Source organism: Rhineura floridana, chromosome 10, assembly GCF_030035675.1.
Source record: "Rhineura floridana isolate rRhiFlo1 chromosome 10, rRhiFlo1.hap2, whole genome shotgun sequence".
Classification (NCBI taxonomy): Eukaryota; Metazoa; Chordata; class Lepidosauria; order Squamata; family Rhineuridae; genus Rhineura; species Rhineura floridana.
The window spans coordinates 15270988-15291744 of record NC_084489.1 but is presented as its reverse complement, the minus strand read 5'-3'; the positions used below and the strand labels follow the sequence as shown (position 1 = coordinate 15291744).

At 39.9% G+C, this 20757-nt stretch overlaps 1 protein-coding gene across 1 annotated transcript in view; it reads left to right on the top strand.

Moving 5' to 3' along the window:
* The window catches only part of ITGA9 (integrin subunit alpha 9), a 350162-nt gene that overhangs the window by 30524 nt on the left and 298881 nt on the right, over window positions 1–20757 (top strand). Inside the window, exons 5-9 of the mRNA XM_061585893.1 lie at window positions 2694–2761; window positions 8715–8844; window positions 11484–11569; window positions 13562–13630; window positions 16469–16606. Of these exons, the coding sequence (XP_061441877.1) occupies window positions 2694–2761; window positions 8715–8844; window positions 11484–11569; window positions 13562–13630; window positions 16469–16606 (491 nt within the window). The remainder of the gene's footprint in view (window positions 1–2693; window positions 2762–8714; window positions 8845–11483; window positions 11570–13561; window positions 13631–16468; window positions 16607–20757) is intronic.

Below are 20757 nucleotides of genomic sequence, written 5' to 3'. Positions count from 1 at the left end.
CAGTCAGGAGGTCCATTTTTTAAATTGGTTATCTTTTCTATTGCTGTTTCTACCTGTTACTTCCCCGTCTTCTCCCTGAATTGTCTTTTCTTCTCTCCTCAAAAATCTCTCTTCTTCCTCATGTGTTTGGATTGTAAGCCTGAGAGTGGGATTCTGTTATATGTACTGTATATGCAATTTTCTTCATTCTACCATTTTTATATCAACCAGCTCCTTGGGGTTTTAAGAAATAACTATCCTAATATTATCTCCTCTCCATCTTGATGTACCCATCTGGTTTTCTCCTTATTGCTGTTAGCTGTGGCTATGGCCTACCAGTGACCTCCACCCTGAATATTAACGTCCAACACCACTTCAGGAAAGCTCCCTGTCATAGTGTATTTGGTTTGATTTGGTTTGCCACTAACTTAAGCCAACCTGTTTTGACAATAACTGCTTAATAATTGTGCTGCCCCATCTCCATTCCACTTTGTAGGAAGTCTTCTATCCATTCAGTGACCATTTTGAGACTGCTTGACTTTCACAGAATATGCAAGATTAGACCACTGTTTATCGCCATATGATTTTTACTCTTTTAAACTGGTTCCCCTCCCCTTTTTTGTTCACCGGAACAAAATCCTGACCTTAATGAAATGAGGAGGATTCTTCTTTTCCATTTATTTTATGTTGGGTTTTACCCAGTACAAGAGATCTTTATATTTGCTAAATGTGGAAATAATTGCTGGCCAGTCCAGTCAATACTTTTTTTCCTTTCTAATAGAGTGTTTCTGTGGTGAGGTTCTGTGGTGAGACTTTCTGTGGTGAGGTTCATTATTCAGTTCTTGTGGTCTGTCAAGCCATGAGGAATACATTTGGTTTTGAAGAGATAAAGTGATTCCATGTACATTCCTTATAATTTAGTAATGGGTCGGTGGTTGGCTATTTTAGTGTTACCAGGCTACATGGTGGGTGTTTTCAGAAAATGAAGCATACTATGTTTCTCCTGAAATCCAGTTATCATGGGATAACATATTTCAAGAAGCAGGAACTGGGAATATTTTTTGTAACCATATACTGATTTCTTTGCCAGAGATTTGCATGTGAAGTTCAGAAGCTGTCCAGATGCAAAGTTCTGGTACAGATTAGGGCCCTGAAACACTTTGAGTCTTAGGACACAACTATACTCCATATTTAAAATAGTTTCACATCAGATTCCCTTGTTTTCATCTGACTCAAATAAATCTGGGCATTGTAATTTTGTGAGAGAGTGGAAAATTCTTTGAGGGTTTCTTTGTTAATTCTTTCCTTTACAGAAGTACGATTCCCAGGGTGTAGCAACAGCCTTTAAGTGGGTTTGCAATTTGTTTTAAAAATTTCCAAAGCAAGTGGAAATAAGGCATAAAAGTGAATTAAGTAAGCAACTTGGAAAAAAGTCATTGTCATTCAAACTTTGGAGGACACACCAGTTAAGAAACTAGGCAAGACCTTCATTGTCTTTCTTTAAGAAAAACAGACACAGAAAACTCCTATCACCTTGGTACAACTAATTCCAGCACCATCTAGTTACTAAAACATATCACAATACTATCCACACTATCTGTTTAGTTAGTTATAAATTTGTTCCTGCCAAACATGGTTCTTTGGAGCTGTCAGGGTGAGTGATTGCCATGATCCATTTATTTTGTCCAAAATGTTTAATTTGGGATATACACCAGTTTCCTTTTTGCTTGGAAAAATTGTTAGTCCTGTCCTACGCTACATCTTTACATTGCAGAAATGATGTACTTATAACTGGTATGGACTTGCTTAAAGGTGGACAAATGGACAGTCTGTGGCTTATTGTGAAGGAAACAGAGAATTGCAATCCCCATTGCAGAGGAATTTTCAAGGCTGGCACTGGGAATAGAAAGGTATCTGAAGAAGATATCTGGAGTGTTCCAGTAACTCTGGTGATGCCAAGTGCCAAGAATTCCCTGTGCCTCTGTTGTGTTCTCACATACTCTGGACTGCTGCTGTTGTGGTGATGGGGTTGATGCTAATTTTGTAGCACCATCAATGTACATGGCACTTTATAGCCTAACATGAGCCCCCAAATATGTCCCTGCCTCAAGGAGCTTACAATCCAAATTATTACAATGGAAATAGAAAATAGGGGGAAAGGGAAGATGAAGATAAAAGGTCAAGAGGAGACCTGGAAAAGGCAGGGGTAACAAAGTATGCAAATGCAGTTTTGCATTCTTCAGCTTCATTCTGGTTGGTGACCAAAGGGTTAAGTCAGTCAGCCTCTGATCAGTGTTTTCCATTTTAATTAAGTTGCTGTGAGTCAATCATCAGGTTCCCACTCACATTCAGTGTTTTTCATTCTTGAGTCTCATGACTCGCCTCCCACCCTAAATGGTCCGAGGCTTGTTTCCCCCTTCAGTTTTAATAGTTGGGAAAATGTTATCTGTTTGTAATGTTGCTTCTGTTGCTCCCAAGCTTGGTTTTGACAATACCCATGTACTGTGGTAGAGGAGACTGAATTTCTGAGGTTTCTTGAATTCCAGAGTTTCCCCAATGCTGGCTCTGCTACTGGCCTCCTGCAACTCGGCACTGAGCAGCACATGTGGAATGAAGTGGAAGGGACTTGTGCAACTGTGAACCACACACATTTGGCAGGGACTGACATGACTGTGTTTCTCCTTCCCCTCCCCTTTAATTCTTCTCTGTGCTAGAGTATAAGAAGAAATATGGTGAAGAGCATGGCTCATGTCAAGCTGGAATTGCAGGCTTCTTCACAGAGGTGAGTGGTGGTTGAGCTCTGGTGGGAAGGTCAAGACTTTCCTGTTGGTTGCCCTGCAAAGTCTCTCTGAATTAAGAAGCATGCTTTTAGCTTTTTAACTTTTAGTACAGCAATTTCACAGTGTTTATATTGCCTTTTTATTCTGCAGCTTTGCATATGCTGCTATGCAGGAATTATTACATCCATGGTGATTTTTTAAAAAACAACACTTTTTTACAAAGTGATTTTATAAAGAGACATCAATAAGCAAGGGAATATGAAAGAGAGGAAAATGAAAGAAAACCTTTGATCTCTCACCCATGCAGGGAAAAGGGGGGGCATATAGTACAGCAGAAATCAGTACATAGTACAAGTCTATTATCATAACCAAACATACATAGTGGTTTTGTAAGCTCCAAGTTTACTTATTAATAGACACTTAGTTTAATACCATCCAAATTCAACATAGGAACCCGCTTTTTACAGAATCAGATCATTGGTTCATCTATCCCAGTCTACACTGATTGGCAGCAGTTCTCCAGAGTTTCAGACAGGAGCCTTTCCCAGCTCTGAAAGGAATTGAACCTGAGATCTTTTCTATGTAAAGGATGTGCTCTGCCACTGGGCGATGTTCATTCCTTATTGCATAATATGGTGCTAGCCCAGAGAAATAGCACTTGCACACAAAGAAGTTGAACAAAAGCCCCTGCAGTTGGGCTCTGTTTCTTATTTGGGCTCTGCCACCCATGCTGACCATGATGCATCGTGGACTCTCAGAAATCAGTTAAGTGCATTGGCCCAGCTGCTGTGTGGCTTGTGGGTCTCAGTCTCAGGTGCAGTGACAGTGTGACTTTCTCCCAAGGTGCAGGTTTTGGGAGGCCCTGGACAAAGAGCCCTTGTTGAGCTCCTCTGTGCTAGCCCGTTGGGTTATTTTTGGGTGGCGATGAAGATGGCGATGACGCTGATTGGAGCGAGGAGTCCCAACTCACCAAGCGCATGTTGGAGGGGAGGCCAGCATATAACTAAGTTGATGCCTCTGGGGAGTTGGAGCCTGGAGCACTAATCAGTGTGGCCCACTCTCACTGCCCCTGACCCCGCCATAGGCAGGCAAGGAGCTGGCAGTAGCAATGGTAAAGATGGTGGTGGCCCTAGGTGGTGACAGTGGGCTCGTAGGTTCCAACATTCACCCCACCCCACCATGCTGGCACCAGGCCTAATCTGAACTCCCTAAAGGACTGTTTCACTAATTATATGTTGTCTTAGGTAACTACTTCTCAGGATGAAATTCTGAAGTGTAGAATATGTAAGAAGTGCAAAACAAACATGAAAGGCCTGGACCTCACTTGTGCTTTTCCAGACCATAACCAGACTTTGCATATTAGTGCACTGTTCAATAATAATACAACGTGGATATATTTTGTACTTGGGAATAGGGCAGTGTGCAGGCTCCATTCCATAATGCAAACTTCGGATTTTGTTATTTGGATAAAATTCAGTGTTTTGAATAGACTCAACTTTTTTCCTCCCTCTTTTTTTAACCCCCCCCCCAAAGTTCCTAGCACTGTTCCAAGGTTCACATAGTTGTCTGCTCTCTGTGGATAGTACTCAAATTCATGGCACATTTCAGTATGTCACATTATTAGGGGAAGAACTGTAGCCCAGTGACAGAACATGGGCTTTCCATGCTATACCAGTTTTCCCAGGTTTTAATTGGCATCCCTAATTTTAAAAAGGTCACATAGAAGGAGATATCGGAGACCTCTTTCAGCCTGAGACCCTGCGGAGACACTACCAATCAGAGCAGACAATATTGGGCTAGACCGGGGATTCGTAACCTGTGATCCATGGAGCCCTATGGGTTTTAGAGGGTCCGTGAACAAACACACACAAACAAAATCAATTGTATTTATTTATTTTATGGAGGTCCATAGCTTTCATCAGATTCTCAGAGGGGTCCGTAACCCAGAAACGTTAAGAACCACTGGGCTAGATGGACAAATACTCTGACGTGCTTTATTTATTTATTTATATTCTGCTTGTATGCCAAAATGGCTTCTAAGCAGTTTACAACATAAAATAAACACACAATTAAAATACCAATTTGCAATTCAATCAAAACTGCCTTAATGTATGCAATAAAACAAACCAGTTAAAAATATAACAATTAAAACAGTTTAAAAGGGAAATTCAAGTGCAGGGGAATGCTTGCTCCCCCCCCCCATTAGACAGCTTCCTATGAGAACTAGGAAACTAGACACGGGGCCACTCTTTTTGGCAGCAGTTATGTGGTTTCGCTAATGTCTAGTTCTGTTTTAGGCAGATATGGAATGGAAGACAATGTGAAAGAGATTAATTTTCAGGGCATCTTTGCATTGGGCCCAAAGGGTTGCATCATAGAATCATAAGGTTTAACCACTTTGGATCATGCAAACAAAGCTTGTCCCATAAATGTTAAAAACAAGTCAGTGGGATTTTTTCAGGTTAATCTGAATGGGTGGCAACCTGTTTGATAATGTGTTTGATCATCAGAGCCATGTCAGCAGCAGCTGTTTCCTGACTTGTCTGCAATATCAAGCCTGTTTCTTTTCCCATGCTCTGAACTCCCTACGCCTGCTCCACATTCAAACGATGGCTTTGAACTTTCAGTGCACTGCCTAGAGCTTCAGCCATTTCAGAATGAGCAGGAAACGTAGATAAATGGGTTCTGGGTTAAAAAGGCAAGTGTCTAATACACAAGCACTCAATCTTGCTAATGCATGCTGTTTTCTGTTGAGAGACGGATTGGTCATCCTGAAGGGGTGGCCACAGAGGAGTAGCGCCTGTAGTGTTTACTATAGATTTATATGTTTAATGAGCCACTATAGCTTCTGTCCTTATGTATATGGAAGCAGCCAAATTTAAATGGTCCAGACCTAGTTTGTTTGTCTGATGGAGAAGAGCTAAGCAGCCTATGGCACGCAGAAGTTCTGAAGCCTAGCCTGGACTCTTATGAGGACTTGTTATGGCTCCCCTGTGAAAGAATTGAGAAGTGTTGTGGATGGATTCATAACTAAATATAGGTTTCTTTACTGCCATGCCCCATGGCATGTATGCTTTACATGAGTAAACAACTCATTGTTGAGCCATAGTTCAGTGGTAGAGCATCTGTTTTGCATGCAGAGGGTTCCAGATTCAATCCCTGGCATCTCCTGGTAGGGTAGGGAGAGATCCCTGCCTGAAACCCTATATACCCACTGCCAGTCAAGGTAAACAATACTGAGCTCGATGAACCAATGGTCTAACTTTGTATAAGATAGCTTCCTGTGTTCCTTAGCTGCTCCTCATTCCCCCTTTATGGGTCATTAGTGTAGGTTTTTAACCTGTCCCAAGTAAGTGCTGAATTCTGGTCCACCCCTTCTCCAAGCTAACAATGAAATCTCAGCTAACATACTATAGAACCAATAGCTGTTCTCAGACGGAGAGGAGAAGGCAATCACCAAGAAAGGACTAGCTCTTTTCAGTATTTGTCTTGTTGAGCTTCAGGTTGACCATGTTACTTCAGTCTATGTAGTGTTGCAGTCTGTGCACACCATGCTTTTGATTGTTGGTCAAAATGGAACAATCCTGCATTTGTGTTTAATCCAGTTTAGAGTGTTTGAACACAAGCCTCACATTAGTGTAGTATATGACCAGTGGTGTAATAGCAAATTTTAAAGTGTAGGAGCTCATCATGAGAGCACCCACAACCATGGCCCTATAGTGAGTCCAAATATTCAGGGGAATGTGTTGATCCATCCATCCATAAAGGAACAGTACACAGTGTAATACCCACTTTATTAGGATCATCTGACAGTCATAGAATAAATAGAATAGAATAAATTCAACTTGTAAAACACATTGAGCTTTGACAAGAGATCTTCAGACAGTTGAAATGCAACCTTAAGCTTAAATGTAAACAATCTTCTGAAGAATAATCACCATATAAACTATTAGCATGTAGTAGAAATGCCATAAAAAAAGGGAAGAGTATCAAGCCTTTGCTGGATATTCTTCATTCTCTGACTTCCTCTTTGTTAATCTTTTATAAACAAGCTTGAAAGCCTTGTTATTGCCTCATTTGCCACCCAGAGAGCTGCTTGCTAGTCGGGCGGGATATAAGCTGAATAAAATAAATAAATAAAATAAATAAATAATTTGCTTGCCAAAGTCAGGAGGGTCCATTAGTTACTTGGGTGCTCCATTCCTGTTCTGAAAAAGGTTCCGGAGCGGTGCTTCTGTGCATTTCTCCTCAGCTATACCATTGTGTTGTTCTGTTAACAACCTTTTGCTCCTGAACTGATTACTTTTTATGGAAAGAGAATTAACTGGTCTGATACCTTTTGCATAGCAGAAAAAACATTGAAATGGAAAAGCAATTTGGGAACAGCTCAAAAATATCTCATAGGAGCATGGTTTTAAGTTGATAAATCAGCAATGAAGATCAGTGTGACAGTCCTTTGCTGTGTTTGTCGTAAGCTTTTTGCACATTATTATTTAAGTGTGCTGAGAGCACAAGCAATCCTGATCCCAGTTCATTCCACTGTGAATCACCTGCTTCTTAGCTGAGACCAAGTCTGAGTGCTGCTAGGTGACCTGATGTCAGAAGCTGCTGGATCTGTGTGTAGCTGCCCATGTGGTGAACCACCAAACTGCAGGTGACAACTTCTTAGTGAAGTGTTTTCAAGCCCTGGACTGATTCTGCCCAACCCGACTGGCCATTAGATCCTTCTGGGCAGGAAGGAGTATAAGAAGGCTTCTGTGCTACTTGGGCCCTGTTTGAACAAGGCCCTCCTGAGCGTTGGTATTTTTCTCTGTCCTTGGTTTTTCTTTGGTCCTCATTTCTGCCTCCCAGTTTGTCCTTTGGTTCTGACTGACTTTTTGGTCCTGACTATTGGCTTGTCCCACAGCCCCTGGTTCCCCTCAGATTGCTGCCCACTGTCCACGCCTGACAAGCCTATTTTTGGTTTTCATTAGCAATGTGGAGGTCTGAGAAAAAAATACAAATATATTTTCCAAGGCCCAAAATGAACATAAATAAATTGAAAAACCATCTTGTAAAATAAATCTCTTAGGTCCAAGGTCCAAAAGTCTGACTTAAATAAGTGACGATAGATTTGCTACTGTGTTTCAATGGATTGCTAAACAAGGAAGGCACTTCCTCACCCCTTTTTTGTTTACTCCAATGTTAATAGCTTCTATTTCAATCTTTACTATTTAATTTACTATTTATTACTTAATTTTGCCAGCAGGAAGTATATGTACTTATTGAATAAAAATTTAGGCATTTATCGTTTTACTTTTTATGAAGTTGTACTGTTTTTGGTATATTTTATTTACATAATGACATAAGGACCTGTTCTGCACATCACATTAAACCATAGTTAAAATGAACATGTTGCGTACTGTTGAAATTGTGAGGTGCTTGCTGATACACACTGTTGAAATTTGCTCCTCCCTTGTTCCTGCTGGGAAACAAGATATAATCTGCCTTATTGTTTTGTTATAACCCAGGCTTGTGGTTTGTTTTCCCTAAATGACAAACAAAACTTGGCCTCCAGTTGTGGTTTGTTTGGAGAGTCCGGGTTCAGGCACACAACAAGCCAGACCATGGCTTGTTTCCCAGCAGCAGCGTATAAGGGAAGAGCAAAACGGCTGTGATTTTAGCAGTGGGCATTAGCTAAATAGTTTATTTTAACTATTGTTTAATGTGACATGTGAACCAGGCCAATACATTCTTATGCCACAATATGCTTCATGCTCTTAAAGTAATAGGGTTAAGTTTAGATTATTTTAATCTATTTTGGTCTTCCCCTGTTTATCAACTTCCATCCCCCAGCACTTCAAGTTTTTTTTTAAAAAATGTTTATGTTTCTAATCTTAGTCATGAATAAGGAGCTTCAAAGATTTATTTTCTTGACTGTAGAGGTTTAGGATGATGAAACTTCTCTTTTGGTAGGAACTCGTTATCATGGGAGCTCCTGGGTCTTATTACTGGACTGGGACCATCAAAGTACTGAATCTTACTGACAATATATATTTCAAACTGAATGATGAATCTGTGATAGCCAAGCGGTATACATACCTAGGTGAGTGATGTGGAGTTCCTAATTGTTGCTGGTCTCAAATTTTGATTGTAGTCTAGACTAACCTTTTCTAACCTTGTGCCCTACAGATGTTTTGGACTACAATTCTCACTGCCCCAGCCATCATGACCATGCTGGCTGGGCCTGATGGGAGTTGTCCAAAACATCTGGAAGGCACCAGGCTGCATAAGGCAAGTCTAGACTCTCATGCACATCGTTTTTACTGGTGTGCGTGGCAAACCTGTATGAATACATGAAGACTTAATTATGCTTTAGGCCTAATAGTCTAAGACAGTGTATTCTAAGAACCCTGGAATTCTATGAAAGTGTGTCAGAGTTTTTTCAATGACAGGTTTTTGACATTTAAAGCCCTTAAAAACTTGGGGAACACGTTACCTTCAGATCTCCTCCTTCCATATGTACCTTCCTGGACCTTGTGATCATCTTCTGAGGCCTCACTATTTAAGGTGGCCACTAGGAAGAGGGCCTTTTCCGTGGTGTGTCCTGGCTGTAGAATGCTCTCCCTAGAGAGGCTCACCAGGCACCTACTTTGGAGTCATTGTAGCACCAGGCAATTGACTGTTGCTCTCCCAACAGTTTTTTGGCACCTGAAAGACTAACACATTTATAAGCTTTTGTGGATTGTGCATTATTACTATTTTCTCAGATTTTTAAATCTTTTAGTCTTTTAAATTCTGTTTATATCTGCTGGTTTTTTTTGTGGCCGATAGTTGTATTTTAATATTTTGTTGTTCTACTGATACTGTCCTTCCAGAGAATGTTGTTGTTGGTCAGCATATACATGTGGCAAATACAGATCAGTAATGGTGCAGAAGCTTGCTTGAACAACTATCTTCTTTGCCATTACCTTCTCCCTGAGGGTTAGAGCTACAGGACAGTGTCAAGTATATCTTGGTATGCACTCTTGGTTCACATGGGGTGATGGGGAGGCTCAGTAGACCTGGACAGTAAGCCTCATAAATAGGGCATATATCCTAACAAGCACCTCAGAATCTTCTGTGTTGGGGTTCCATAACATATGTTGTAGGAGTTGCCTCTGCAGATCACAATGTGGGAAGGAATTTCTGAAGGCAGAAAGTGCAAAAACCACTAGGCTAAGCTATAGGTTGGGATTCATGAATTCTTGTGTTCTGCTCCCAGCTGGTCACAGATGTTGTATAGATATTGATTAAGTCTAGCTCTTGGGTTATGTCTAAACTATAAACTTTAAATATACTTTTTTTCTCTACATCAGAAAAAAATCAGCACCTTCAGACTGCTATATGTGCCAATGCCCCTTTGTGGGAAACCATGATATTTCTTAATTAGTTTGTACTGTAGATGCGGTCTCACTCTCAGCCTTAATTTTTTTTGTCCTTTGTTGAAGTGCCATGACATGTCTGGAAGATAAATGAATTAATCATCTCAATAAAGAAATTCTTTATCAATGATTTACTGTTCTAAAGAAAATCTGCCGTGATAAGATAAGGATCAAGGACATTGCTCATCAATAATACTTAGAAAGTTAGATTTAAAATGCAGTGAATGACAGAAGAGAAGTATTGTGTATCTAATGGCTTCTGTACAGCCCTCAGTGACCATTTGCTCTAATTAGGAAATCATTGACAGATGTCCACTTTCTTCAATTGTTTGGTATGTGGAGTCAAAAGCAATCCTTTTAAAAACTAGAGAATCCCCTCTTTTCTTCAGCTCACTGTCATTATTTGTGTGTTCTTGTTTAAAAAATACCACTTAGTGAAGGCTACTTGAAAATACTTAAGGGAGAGATGGCTGTATATCCTGAAGACATTAAGGTTTCCCCTTTGAACAGAGCTAAAGAACAGTCTCTAGCAGGTAGATAAAAGGCTTGTAATTCACGGCAGAGGGAATATGAAATGACAGCCTTACTAGGGAAAGGAGTTAAACTTTTTTCACTGCAGTCTCCTTCTGTTGTGTACATATATCATCATCATCAGAATGGCAAATTGGGCAACATTATTGATCTCTCTTCCAAATAAACTCTTTCCTTCCTTGATGTAGGCCCCTTTTTAAAAATTCTTACCCAAGCAGAGGTCTTGTTAAAGCATTCATTTTGCATCTCTATGCTGCTCCCACATCCCTTCGCACAGCAGTTCAAATTGAGGGAGCACTGTTCTTTTTAGTGTAAATGGAAATTATTGCTTAATAGGCATGAAAGATAGTTCTTTCAACATGAATCAGTTGATGTAGGTTTTTTTTTTTTAGTGTGGATGTATGCTTTGCCCCTCCATCTGTAGTTTTTACTTTTTTTTTTTCATTTTAACCAGGTCCTTTTCTGGCTTAAGCTATTGCCCTTGTCATCTTCAGGGCTTCTGTCCACACCTTTGCTGCTTTGTGTTTGGGGAAAAAAAACATTCAACTGCTTGTTGTTATTTTCGGCACTGAATGGAGTGCCAGCAAGTTCCTGTTCTGAAGAAGCAGGCCTCTTGTTCCATTTTTCTTTTTTGCACAAGCCTAGTATATTTGCACTCTAGGAGAAGAGGGGAAAAAAATCTTGCTTTCATCCAGATGGCTGACCCTTGAACTTGCTTCCTTTTCTGAATTCATTTGTCATTTCTCTCCTCTTGTTCTCCTGATTGTCCACCTAAAAATGTCCTGTTCAGGATATGCAGTGACAGCAGGTCACTTCTCTCAGCTGACAACAACAGACGTTGTAGGAGGAGCTCCCCAGGATGGAGGCGTCGGAAAGGTGTGGCTCTTGATCGAACAATAGCTTACTTAACTAATGTGGCAGTGTTCCCTGTTTTGATTGAGTTCTTGGGAAAAAAGGATGAACAAGACATTTGGGGCTACAATAATTTGAAAAGGATTTATTGACATTGGCTTGGATCATCAGATAAATTGATTTAAAGTTGTTCATGTTAGGAAAGTTTCTCATCCCCACCAGCCTCTTGAAAAGCCTATCCAGTGATTGGGGGTCCTTCTGAAGATTGTGGAAAGAGGTATAGTGAGTGCTTAGGATGTGGATGTCTGCCAGGTTTTGCTGGTTCTCTCCTTCTCCAGCAGCCCCTGCACCCACCCCATATTATTCAGGAGGGCTCCCAATCTCTGGAGAGGCTTTTTAGGAGGAGAACAGTGGGGAGGAGGGTAACTTTTTTTCTGTGAACTTCCTTAAGTTAGCTTACATTATGATCAATGCCATTGTTCTGTATTATTTATGTAACATATTTTAAAAATGTGCAAAGCATTTTTTGTAATGTTAATCTTCCTTGGTTTTGCATCAGTCTTTGTAAAGGGGTAGGGACTCAGAAGTTTGCTAATAATGAGTTTGCAGAGGCAAAAGGGAAAAGCACCAAACTGAAAGCAGGAAAGAGAGACAGGCTCTGGTGCTGAGTAGATTTATTGTAAGCTCAATGTGTTTCGGAATTATCCTTCTTCAGGAGCTAAAAACATTAAAACAAACTAAAATCAATGTCATAGAGACAACACTGTGGTCTGAAACATAAACAAAATACTTTTAAAGACCACATTCCATAGAACTCACTTTACATACATTTTAAAATGTTGTCTTTATGTTATATCAAACATTTACATTAAACTAGCATCTTATGAAACTGTGCTGTGCAGCTCAAACAGAGCAAATTCTTGTGCTAGCCAGCTACGACACAAAACTCTCTCACCCTCCCCAAAAGAAGCAAAGATAATGCCCTATACTGACCGGTAGAGATCTGTTTTCTTTACTCTATCCAGGCAATTCAAATTCTTTGTCCAGCTCCACAGTAAACAAAAACTACAAACCAAACTCAAATGCTGATGGTATCCATAGTGAATATATAGATCAGATCAGCTGCTCAATCACTGCACTTACAAATTTGGCTGATTCAGCTGATACTTACAGTGACTGGCTGACATGTTCAGTGGTTACAGAAAGTCAGCCAAATTTCAAATAGTAATAATGAGTTGAACCAGTTCAGAACTGCCTAACCAAAAGCTTTCTTCATGTGTTACTTTTGCAAAAGGGCAACACAGGAATAAAGGGACTGTGGCATTATAAGTTTAGTCCATCTCTGAGGTCATGTGGCTACCCCTTGATTTCAGTGGGTTTACTCTAAATAAGATTAAGTCTTACTGTGAAATGTTTTCTCCAAACATATTTGCCAATCACCTACTCTCATTTCTTTTAGATGCCAGTTGAAAACTACTTTGTCTACTAAAGCAGTGGTACTTAACTTTGTTTGGGTCATGGACACCTTTGAGAATCTGGTGAAAACTGTAGACCTCCATAAACAAAAAAACCAAACAAAATTAATTTTATTGCATTGGAAATTGGGGTTTTTTTGCACCCAGTTCACAGACCCCTGAAGCCCATCCATGGACACTCTAGGGGTCCATGAACCACAGGTTAAAAACCCTTGTACTGAAGCCTTCTGTGGATTTTCAGAGGGGACAGCTCACATTTCTCTGGGGAAGGATGTTTTTATCAGTTTGCTTTTAAATTTTTTATCCATCTTTAATATTAGCTTTGTTTTTATCATTAGTTTTGTACTGTATTAAATTTTTGTAAGCTGCCTTCAATTTTGTGAAAACATGGGCTAAAAACCTTTCCAGTACATGAATATAATACCAACAAACACACACCCATAGCTGTATTTTACCAATCAATTATGAATGATATATGTGATAGAGAGATACAATGATATATTGAGATTCTTTCTTTTTTCTTTTGTTTAAAACTTCATAGGTATACATTTTTCGCACTGATAGGAGATCTGGTTCTTTAATAAAGATATTTCAGGCTTCGGGTAAAAAGGTGGGTAATCCTTAAAAAAAATGATTGTTTTTACTCTGGGTAAAATAAATTGCTTTTTCTTTTGGTGCTGCTGATTAATTTTGACTATATCTATACTGCTCACAGAGCCCTATGTCCTGGGGCTGCAGTTTTCTCTCTCTGTCTAATTCACGGTTGGCCTAAGACATTTCGTTGCTTGAGGTGGAGCAGCAAATGCCCCTCCTCAAAATCAAGGTACATAATACCTAAGGTTGATCAACATCCCACAAGTGCCTCTCCCATTTCCTGATAGTAAAAATAAAAAGATCATAAATTAAGTAACTAATAATTTGCTGCCCTTTCATGCTATATGCAATCAGTTGTCTGAGGTGGCTGCCTCACTCTGCCACATGGTAGGGCTGGCCACTTCACATATGATGACTTCCTACATGGCTATCTTGTCTGTGTAGGTACACATGGTGGAATAGATATGTGAGCATTCATTGTAAGCAATGGCTTGATAGGATAACTGATAGCTGCATGAGAAAATCTCATGTATAAAATAGCCCTTGGTCATTTTGACACTGAGCCCATTTGCAAGTTCTGTCAAAAGCTTTAAAACCTATGAGAAGAAAAAAAGTGATATGTCTGCTTGAGGTACTTAAAAACAAGAAGTTTAATGTTTCCATGGAGTCAACAACAAAGGTGCATGCTTGTGTTTTTTCCCCTTCATATTAAGCCATTTTGACAACCTTTTCCAGGTCACATCCACACCTCACATTTAAAGCACTATTTTACTACTTTAACAGTCATGGCTTTTCTCCAAAGCATCCTGGAAACTGTAGTTTGTGAAGGGTGTTGAGAGTTGTTAATGTACCCCTATTCCCCTTACAGACCTATAATTTTCCGACTTCCCTGGAAAGAGGGATTGATTGTTAAACCACTCTACAGTTCCCAGGATTCATTGGGGGAATCCATGACACTTAAAGTGGTATAATATAATATAACATGTAAGGTGTGGATGTGGCCCCTGTGTTTTTGGGAAAAGGAAATATAAAAGTAGTTAAGCAGGCAAGTCGAGATGGGTAATCCAAGAGAGGTTCACTCTATGTTTAAGCTATGAGTTGCTTGGCTGATGAACTTGACCAGAGTCAGCACCTTTACAGGACCATGTGGAACTCAATTGGTCCTTGGTGTCATGTGATCCCTGCTGAGTTGGTAGCTGCAAGACTACCCCTGGCCATTTGCAGTGGTGATGCTCCCTTATCCTCCTCAGGTCAGCAGCTTCCTTATCTAGTGAACCACTACAATGGCACACAGAGCATCTGAGTCCTGCTGCTGGAGTTCCCTCTGCTAGAGACTTCTAGTTTCTTACAGGAAATTGAAAACTCCATGCCAGATGTGAATAGCAAAAAGTTAAGGTTCTCACAGTAACACCAGGTCACCAACTCTGTGTTGCAGTTGGGTAAACAATTACTTTCCCCACTTGAACTTGCTTAAATCCACAGTGACATATTGTTTAGTTCTTTTATTTGCTGCCTAGCTTGTTTAAAAAAACAATGCCTAATGAAAGCCTTATAAACAAAGAATATCAAAGGGAATGAAATGGTAAATGTTTGACTGTAACCCTGTAAAAGCAAGCAATCAGAGATCTAAACTAATATTTACATGTTAGTCTCTCCCCATCTTTCTGCAGTGGTTGGTAAGCAGTGTCTGCAACCTTTTCTGTATTGAAAAGTCAGTTTTGACTCAATAGTGATAGGTGTGTCTGTTGTTTCATGACTGATATCATACATTGGCTTGGAACTCTTGGCTCATCTTGGTCAAAGACAAGTGACTGCATTTAAGGAGGGGAGGAAAACACAATTGTTTGGCCAATAAGCAGCATGTAATGAGGTGAGATTAATAATGCTAATGGTAAAATAAAGGTCATTGGATGTGTTTGCCATTTGGCACTAGATGAATGGCGCACAGTTCCAGTTTCACAGTGGGTGAATAAAAACAAAAGGTCAGGACTTCCAAAACAAATGTAACCATTTAGGGCAGAGCCTCATGTTAAGGCTGCCACATGGAAACTGCACTGAGTGCTTTCACATGGTGTGGCCACTTTAATCTGTGACAGTTGTACACCCAGAGTCTCCATGCTAGTGCCAGACATCACTAAAAAATGTGGGTCTGGCCTGGACATTCTGCACCCTGAGATCAATCTATTCAGTCTTAGGGGTGCAACATGTAGCCTTCCACATGACAGACATATTGCAAAAATTAGCCATCACTCCCTACTTGTCTGCCATCTTGAGCCTTTTTCATTAAATTAACAAATTGCAAAATCATTCTTTGGGTGCCTGGCTCTTGAGCTGATGTAAGTAACAGTTGTTTGGGGCATATTTTTCAACCCTGCTAACCCACCACCACAACTAAATAGCCCTAGACTTGATTTACATACCTTTTAATCACACTGAAGTCAACATGAGCTTACTTTTCAGTTTATTTTTGTGTGTTAAAACAATGCCCTGGCACATGTCTGACCTTTCCACTTTTAAAAGATTTGCAGCAAGCATGATGTAAGCGACTATTTGCATGTTGGCTGGAGTGTTCACAAAATTGAGTGAACTACAACAATTGCTGAAAGAGCTCATGCGTGTTTCAAATAATCACTTGTGGTGTTTAGCAATAACTCGTTTTTAAGAAAAGAGGTGACTTTTATTCCTTTAATAATAATAAAAAAGTTAGCTTGTCCCAGTTGCCCACACCCTAGAGCTGATGGAGTGAGAGAAAAAGTAGTGAGTTGCTATTTCAATGACAAAGAAAAGTATAAATTATTTCCTGCTGTGTGTGGGCAGATACTGAATGCTTTGTTGTGACTCGGCTTGGTTACAGATGGGCTCTTACTTTGGCTCCTCCTTATGTGCAGTTGATCTGAATTCTGATGGCCTTTCAGACCTCCTGGTGGGAGCGCCCATGTTTTCTGAGATCCGGGATGAAGGTCAAGTCACCGTCTACCTCAGTAGAGGAAATGTGAGTACACAAAGGAGTTGAGCAAATGGCCTCAGAAAATACTTTAATGCTAATCTCAGATCAGCTGTGCTGTATCATGCAAGTTCTGCTTAAAGGCACTGAGCAGATATGAGAGCTCTTTGCCCATTGCTGTTCAGGATGCAAAACAGCCCCAGCAAAACAGACAAGATTCTCTAGTTGGCTTGTCCAAAATTTGATGTCTAATACATTTCCTGAAGGGTTGTCAAGTTAGTCTGCTTTAGGAAAAAAGAGCAGTAGAACCTTAAAGATGAATATGTATTGTGGAAGAAATGCTTCACAGGTTAGGCTAACTTCTTCAGTTGGAAAAAGTAATCAACATTTATTATGGAGTACTTTTATCTGGCTTTTCCATTTGAAAATACCCAAAGCAGCTTGTAAATACAGCATAGTATAGAATAAAAGAACAACAGCAATATGATGATTTCTAGTGGCACGCTACAATAAAAGCATAAAACCTACATCATGAAAACATCCTAAAAGCACACTGAAATAATTATTTGTTTACTGCTTGCAAAAAGCAAAATGAGATGGAGCTCAGCAGGCTTCCTCTGAGAAGGCATTCCATAATTTTGATACCAAAATGCCTTCTTATTTACACAGCAAACCTTAAAAGGTGCAGGCATATGGAGCAGTTGGGGGGGGCAGGTTCATATGGGCATCTAGAGTTTAGGCTGGTATATAAACATGGGGACTCCTCTAGTTTTATACAGAAGGTCCCATTGGCCAAGAATACACATGAGACAGCTTTGACACAATTCTACACTAAGCTCAGATGAATGTAGGATCTTATCAGGGTAGGTCTGTTCTATTCCCGCTGTAAGGGATTCTGGGGCTTGAACTAACAAATTAGTTATGGCATAGACTTTCATGGACTGGAGTCCTCTTCATCATATGGCATGAAATGAAAACGGCTCCTGTGGTTGCAGGGAGTTCAAGGCAACTGGATTGGGCAGGCATGGTGTCAACACTGGGAGTCTAGACTTTTGCATTTTATTTATTTATTAGATTTATTAGATTTATTAGTCGCCCATCTGGCTGGTTGTCCAGCCACTCTGGGTGACGTACAGAATAAAAACATACAAATACATTAAAACATTAAAATCTCAACAATATAAAAAACCTAACCCACCCCAAAAGCGTGTCTGAAGTGCCAGGTCTTCAAGGCCCGGCAGAAGCTCATCATAGGGGAGGCGTGACGGAGATCGTTTGGGAGGGAATTTCACAGAGTGGGAGCCACAATAGAAAAAGCCCTCTCCCTAGTCCTCACCAGTCTAGCTGTTTTAACTGGTGGGATAGAGAGGAGGCCTTTTGAGGCTGATCTTATTGTGTGGCATCCTTAATGAGGATTTATCAGCTTAATCCGCAGAACAGTATATTCTGCTTGCTGTATTCCAGGCTCAAACTTTTCCGACTAAAGTTCCTAACTTCAGGCACCTTGACTAGGAGATCACGTACTCTAGGTCTGTATTTGGTTATGACCAAACAAGACTCTAACAGCCATTGGAGCCAAAGTTTACAGAATGCTCCCAAGTAGCAGCCATTACTGGTACATCTGCATAGCAGAGTAAATAGTATTAAGTGGTTAAAAAAGGGCATTTCACTCTATATACTGAGAGAGCCACTCCACTCCCAGTGCATGTGAATCCCAAGTTCTCTAGTGCCAAATTAGCTAACAAGTCCTGATTCAGCACCTTCCATTTCTGCCTAAGTACGGTGACTTTAAGACCAGCCTTTGCATGCCCCGGGAGATTGAAATAAGTTTTTTTTTTAGAAAGTGTATAACTTGAGCCAAACGTTGAGTGTTGAACCTATATGAAAAGTGGTCAGAGGAACTGGCTTTCATTTTGATTGTGTTGAAAACCTATGCAGTATAAACATTCCCAGGAAAAGAAATGACTGGACTCTTGGTTGCAGAGTTGTACATTGCACAACCACTGTGACCCAACAGCTTAGGGAAATAATCAACATACGCTTCCTGTATTCTGAAATGACCACAACTTGCTTATAAGGAACACAAGCCATATGGGCTGTCTCAGAGACACTTCTGTTTGTGAAAATATCCCTTTTTCTTTCTAAATAAATGTTATTTGAGCTCTGGTGTCTAACATATGGCTCACAAACGGTGGCTACTTAGGTCAGTTAAAGTCAGGCACAATGGTATGGCACAACTTTGTTCCTTTTTTCAAACAATTGAGGAGGAAGTATAGTACAAATGCGAGAATTTAGATTTAAAACATCAGAAATGCAAGATGTCAAAGGATGTTGTAAATGGAGAGCCCCTTTTCAATTGGATAAAATAATCCTGACAAATGTTCAACTGTAAACTTTGAATTTTGGAGATTCCTATTTGGATTACAAAATTCTTTGACTCTAGTCAACTAGATTTTACAGTCTCTCATCTGCAAATTATATTCAACCTTAATGTTGCTTTACTTATTAGTTTCACTTGTATTCTGCCCTTCCTTGTAGTTTAGAGTGGGATATCCCCTTTCATTCTGACAACAGCTTTGTGTGGGAGAATGGGATGAGAGAGTGTCCTTGGCCCTAGGCAACCCAGTGACTTTCATAGCTGATCAGCGATTTGAACCCACATCTCCTTAGTAGTTGTGAGGCACACGGTCTGGAGGCAAGATAGAGAACATTCAAGAAAATTAGGGTTCTCACAAAAATCAATTAAAACGTTATCTTTTGAGTTCTGTGAATCCTAAAAAAATGCATTAATAGCAGATTATGCCCATCACTAAACATGTGTTCCCTGTGAAACTTTATTTAAATTTATCTTATTAGAAGGTTTGTTCTAGATTTGCCACTGTGGTATGAATACCTGAACCAGTCAGGTTGACTTTGATCTCTTACATTCAAATTACTTGCACTCACTCTACATGTTCCATTAGGAAGTCACTTTGCACTTAAGTATTATTGTACCCTATGTGGAGCCTTAGGGCAAGCCTTATGAAAGTATACCTTGCAGTTAGTGCTGAAAAAGAAAAACATAATACAAATGTAACTTTCACCTCATTGTTTTTGTTAGATTCATTATATAGGATTTTCTTTATGTCAGCAGCTTTCTGAAGACGTCCCAAAAGATTTAATTACAGTTTCCAGAAACCAATCCCTCCCCATTCACAAAAAAGTGGGAACGACCTCTTGAGATAGACACAGGGCTGGTTTAAACAACCATGTTTAGCTTCCTTGTGGAAAAATTCTCTTGCACCTGAGGTGTAGGGTTGATGGCAGATATGGACTTAAAAGCATGAAAAATATATTGACATTTTTGTGCGAGTTCTGATAGGGTTTAAAAGAAAATATATATATTTTTTATCACTCGCCTTTATCTAAACCCATGCAAGCTTACTCTGCAGGAGGCTCCGTAGGGTTTAATGGAGCTTACTCCCAGGCAAGTAGGCATACAAATACAGCTTTGATTTGGTATGTAAAACAAAGTACATACCAATCTAAGGCAGCAATCCCATACCCATTTACCCCATGGGGCTTCCTTCTGAGTAGACATTAATAGGATTGAATCTTGCATGAATGTGCTTATAGAGTAGTGACCAACCTTTTTGGCAAATGTATAAGTGAAATTCAAAGAATCAGATAATTCCATGTGCTTCAGTGTGGCTTTGCATCCAGTCTCTGAAGTAAGGAAGCAGGCAAGAGTGGCATGATTCTGTCATAGCACCTCCAATGATAATTATCTTCTAAACCCCCAAGTTTAAATAGCCCATACCTCAATACAAGCTAAGCCCTTCCAAATTCAGCCCTGGCTTGCATTGCGGTTCATTAGGGCTGGCCTAAGACATTTTGCTGCCAGAGGTAAAATAGCAAATGATGCCCCCTTCCCCAAGTCAAGGTGGATGGTACCTATCAGTGGCTAAGTTATTTTGGCACTTGAGATGACAGAAAGTACCAAAACACCTCTTCCTGGAAGTAAAAATACACGAATAATAAATTAAACCAGGGGTTTCCAAACTGTGTCTGTCAGTTTCACTCAGGTGATCCACGGCATGGCTGTGTATTTGTGGTTGAAGGAGGGAGATGGAACATCTATCACACTGAACATTCATATTGATTTTAAATTGCATTTATTGCTTATTTTAATTCTTATATTGTATTTTATTGTATTAAAT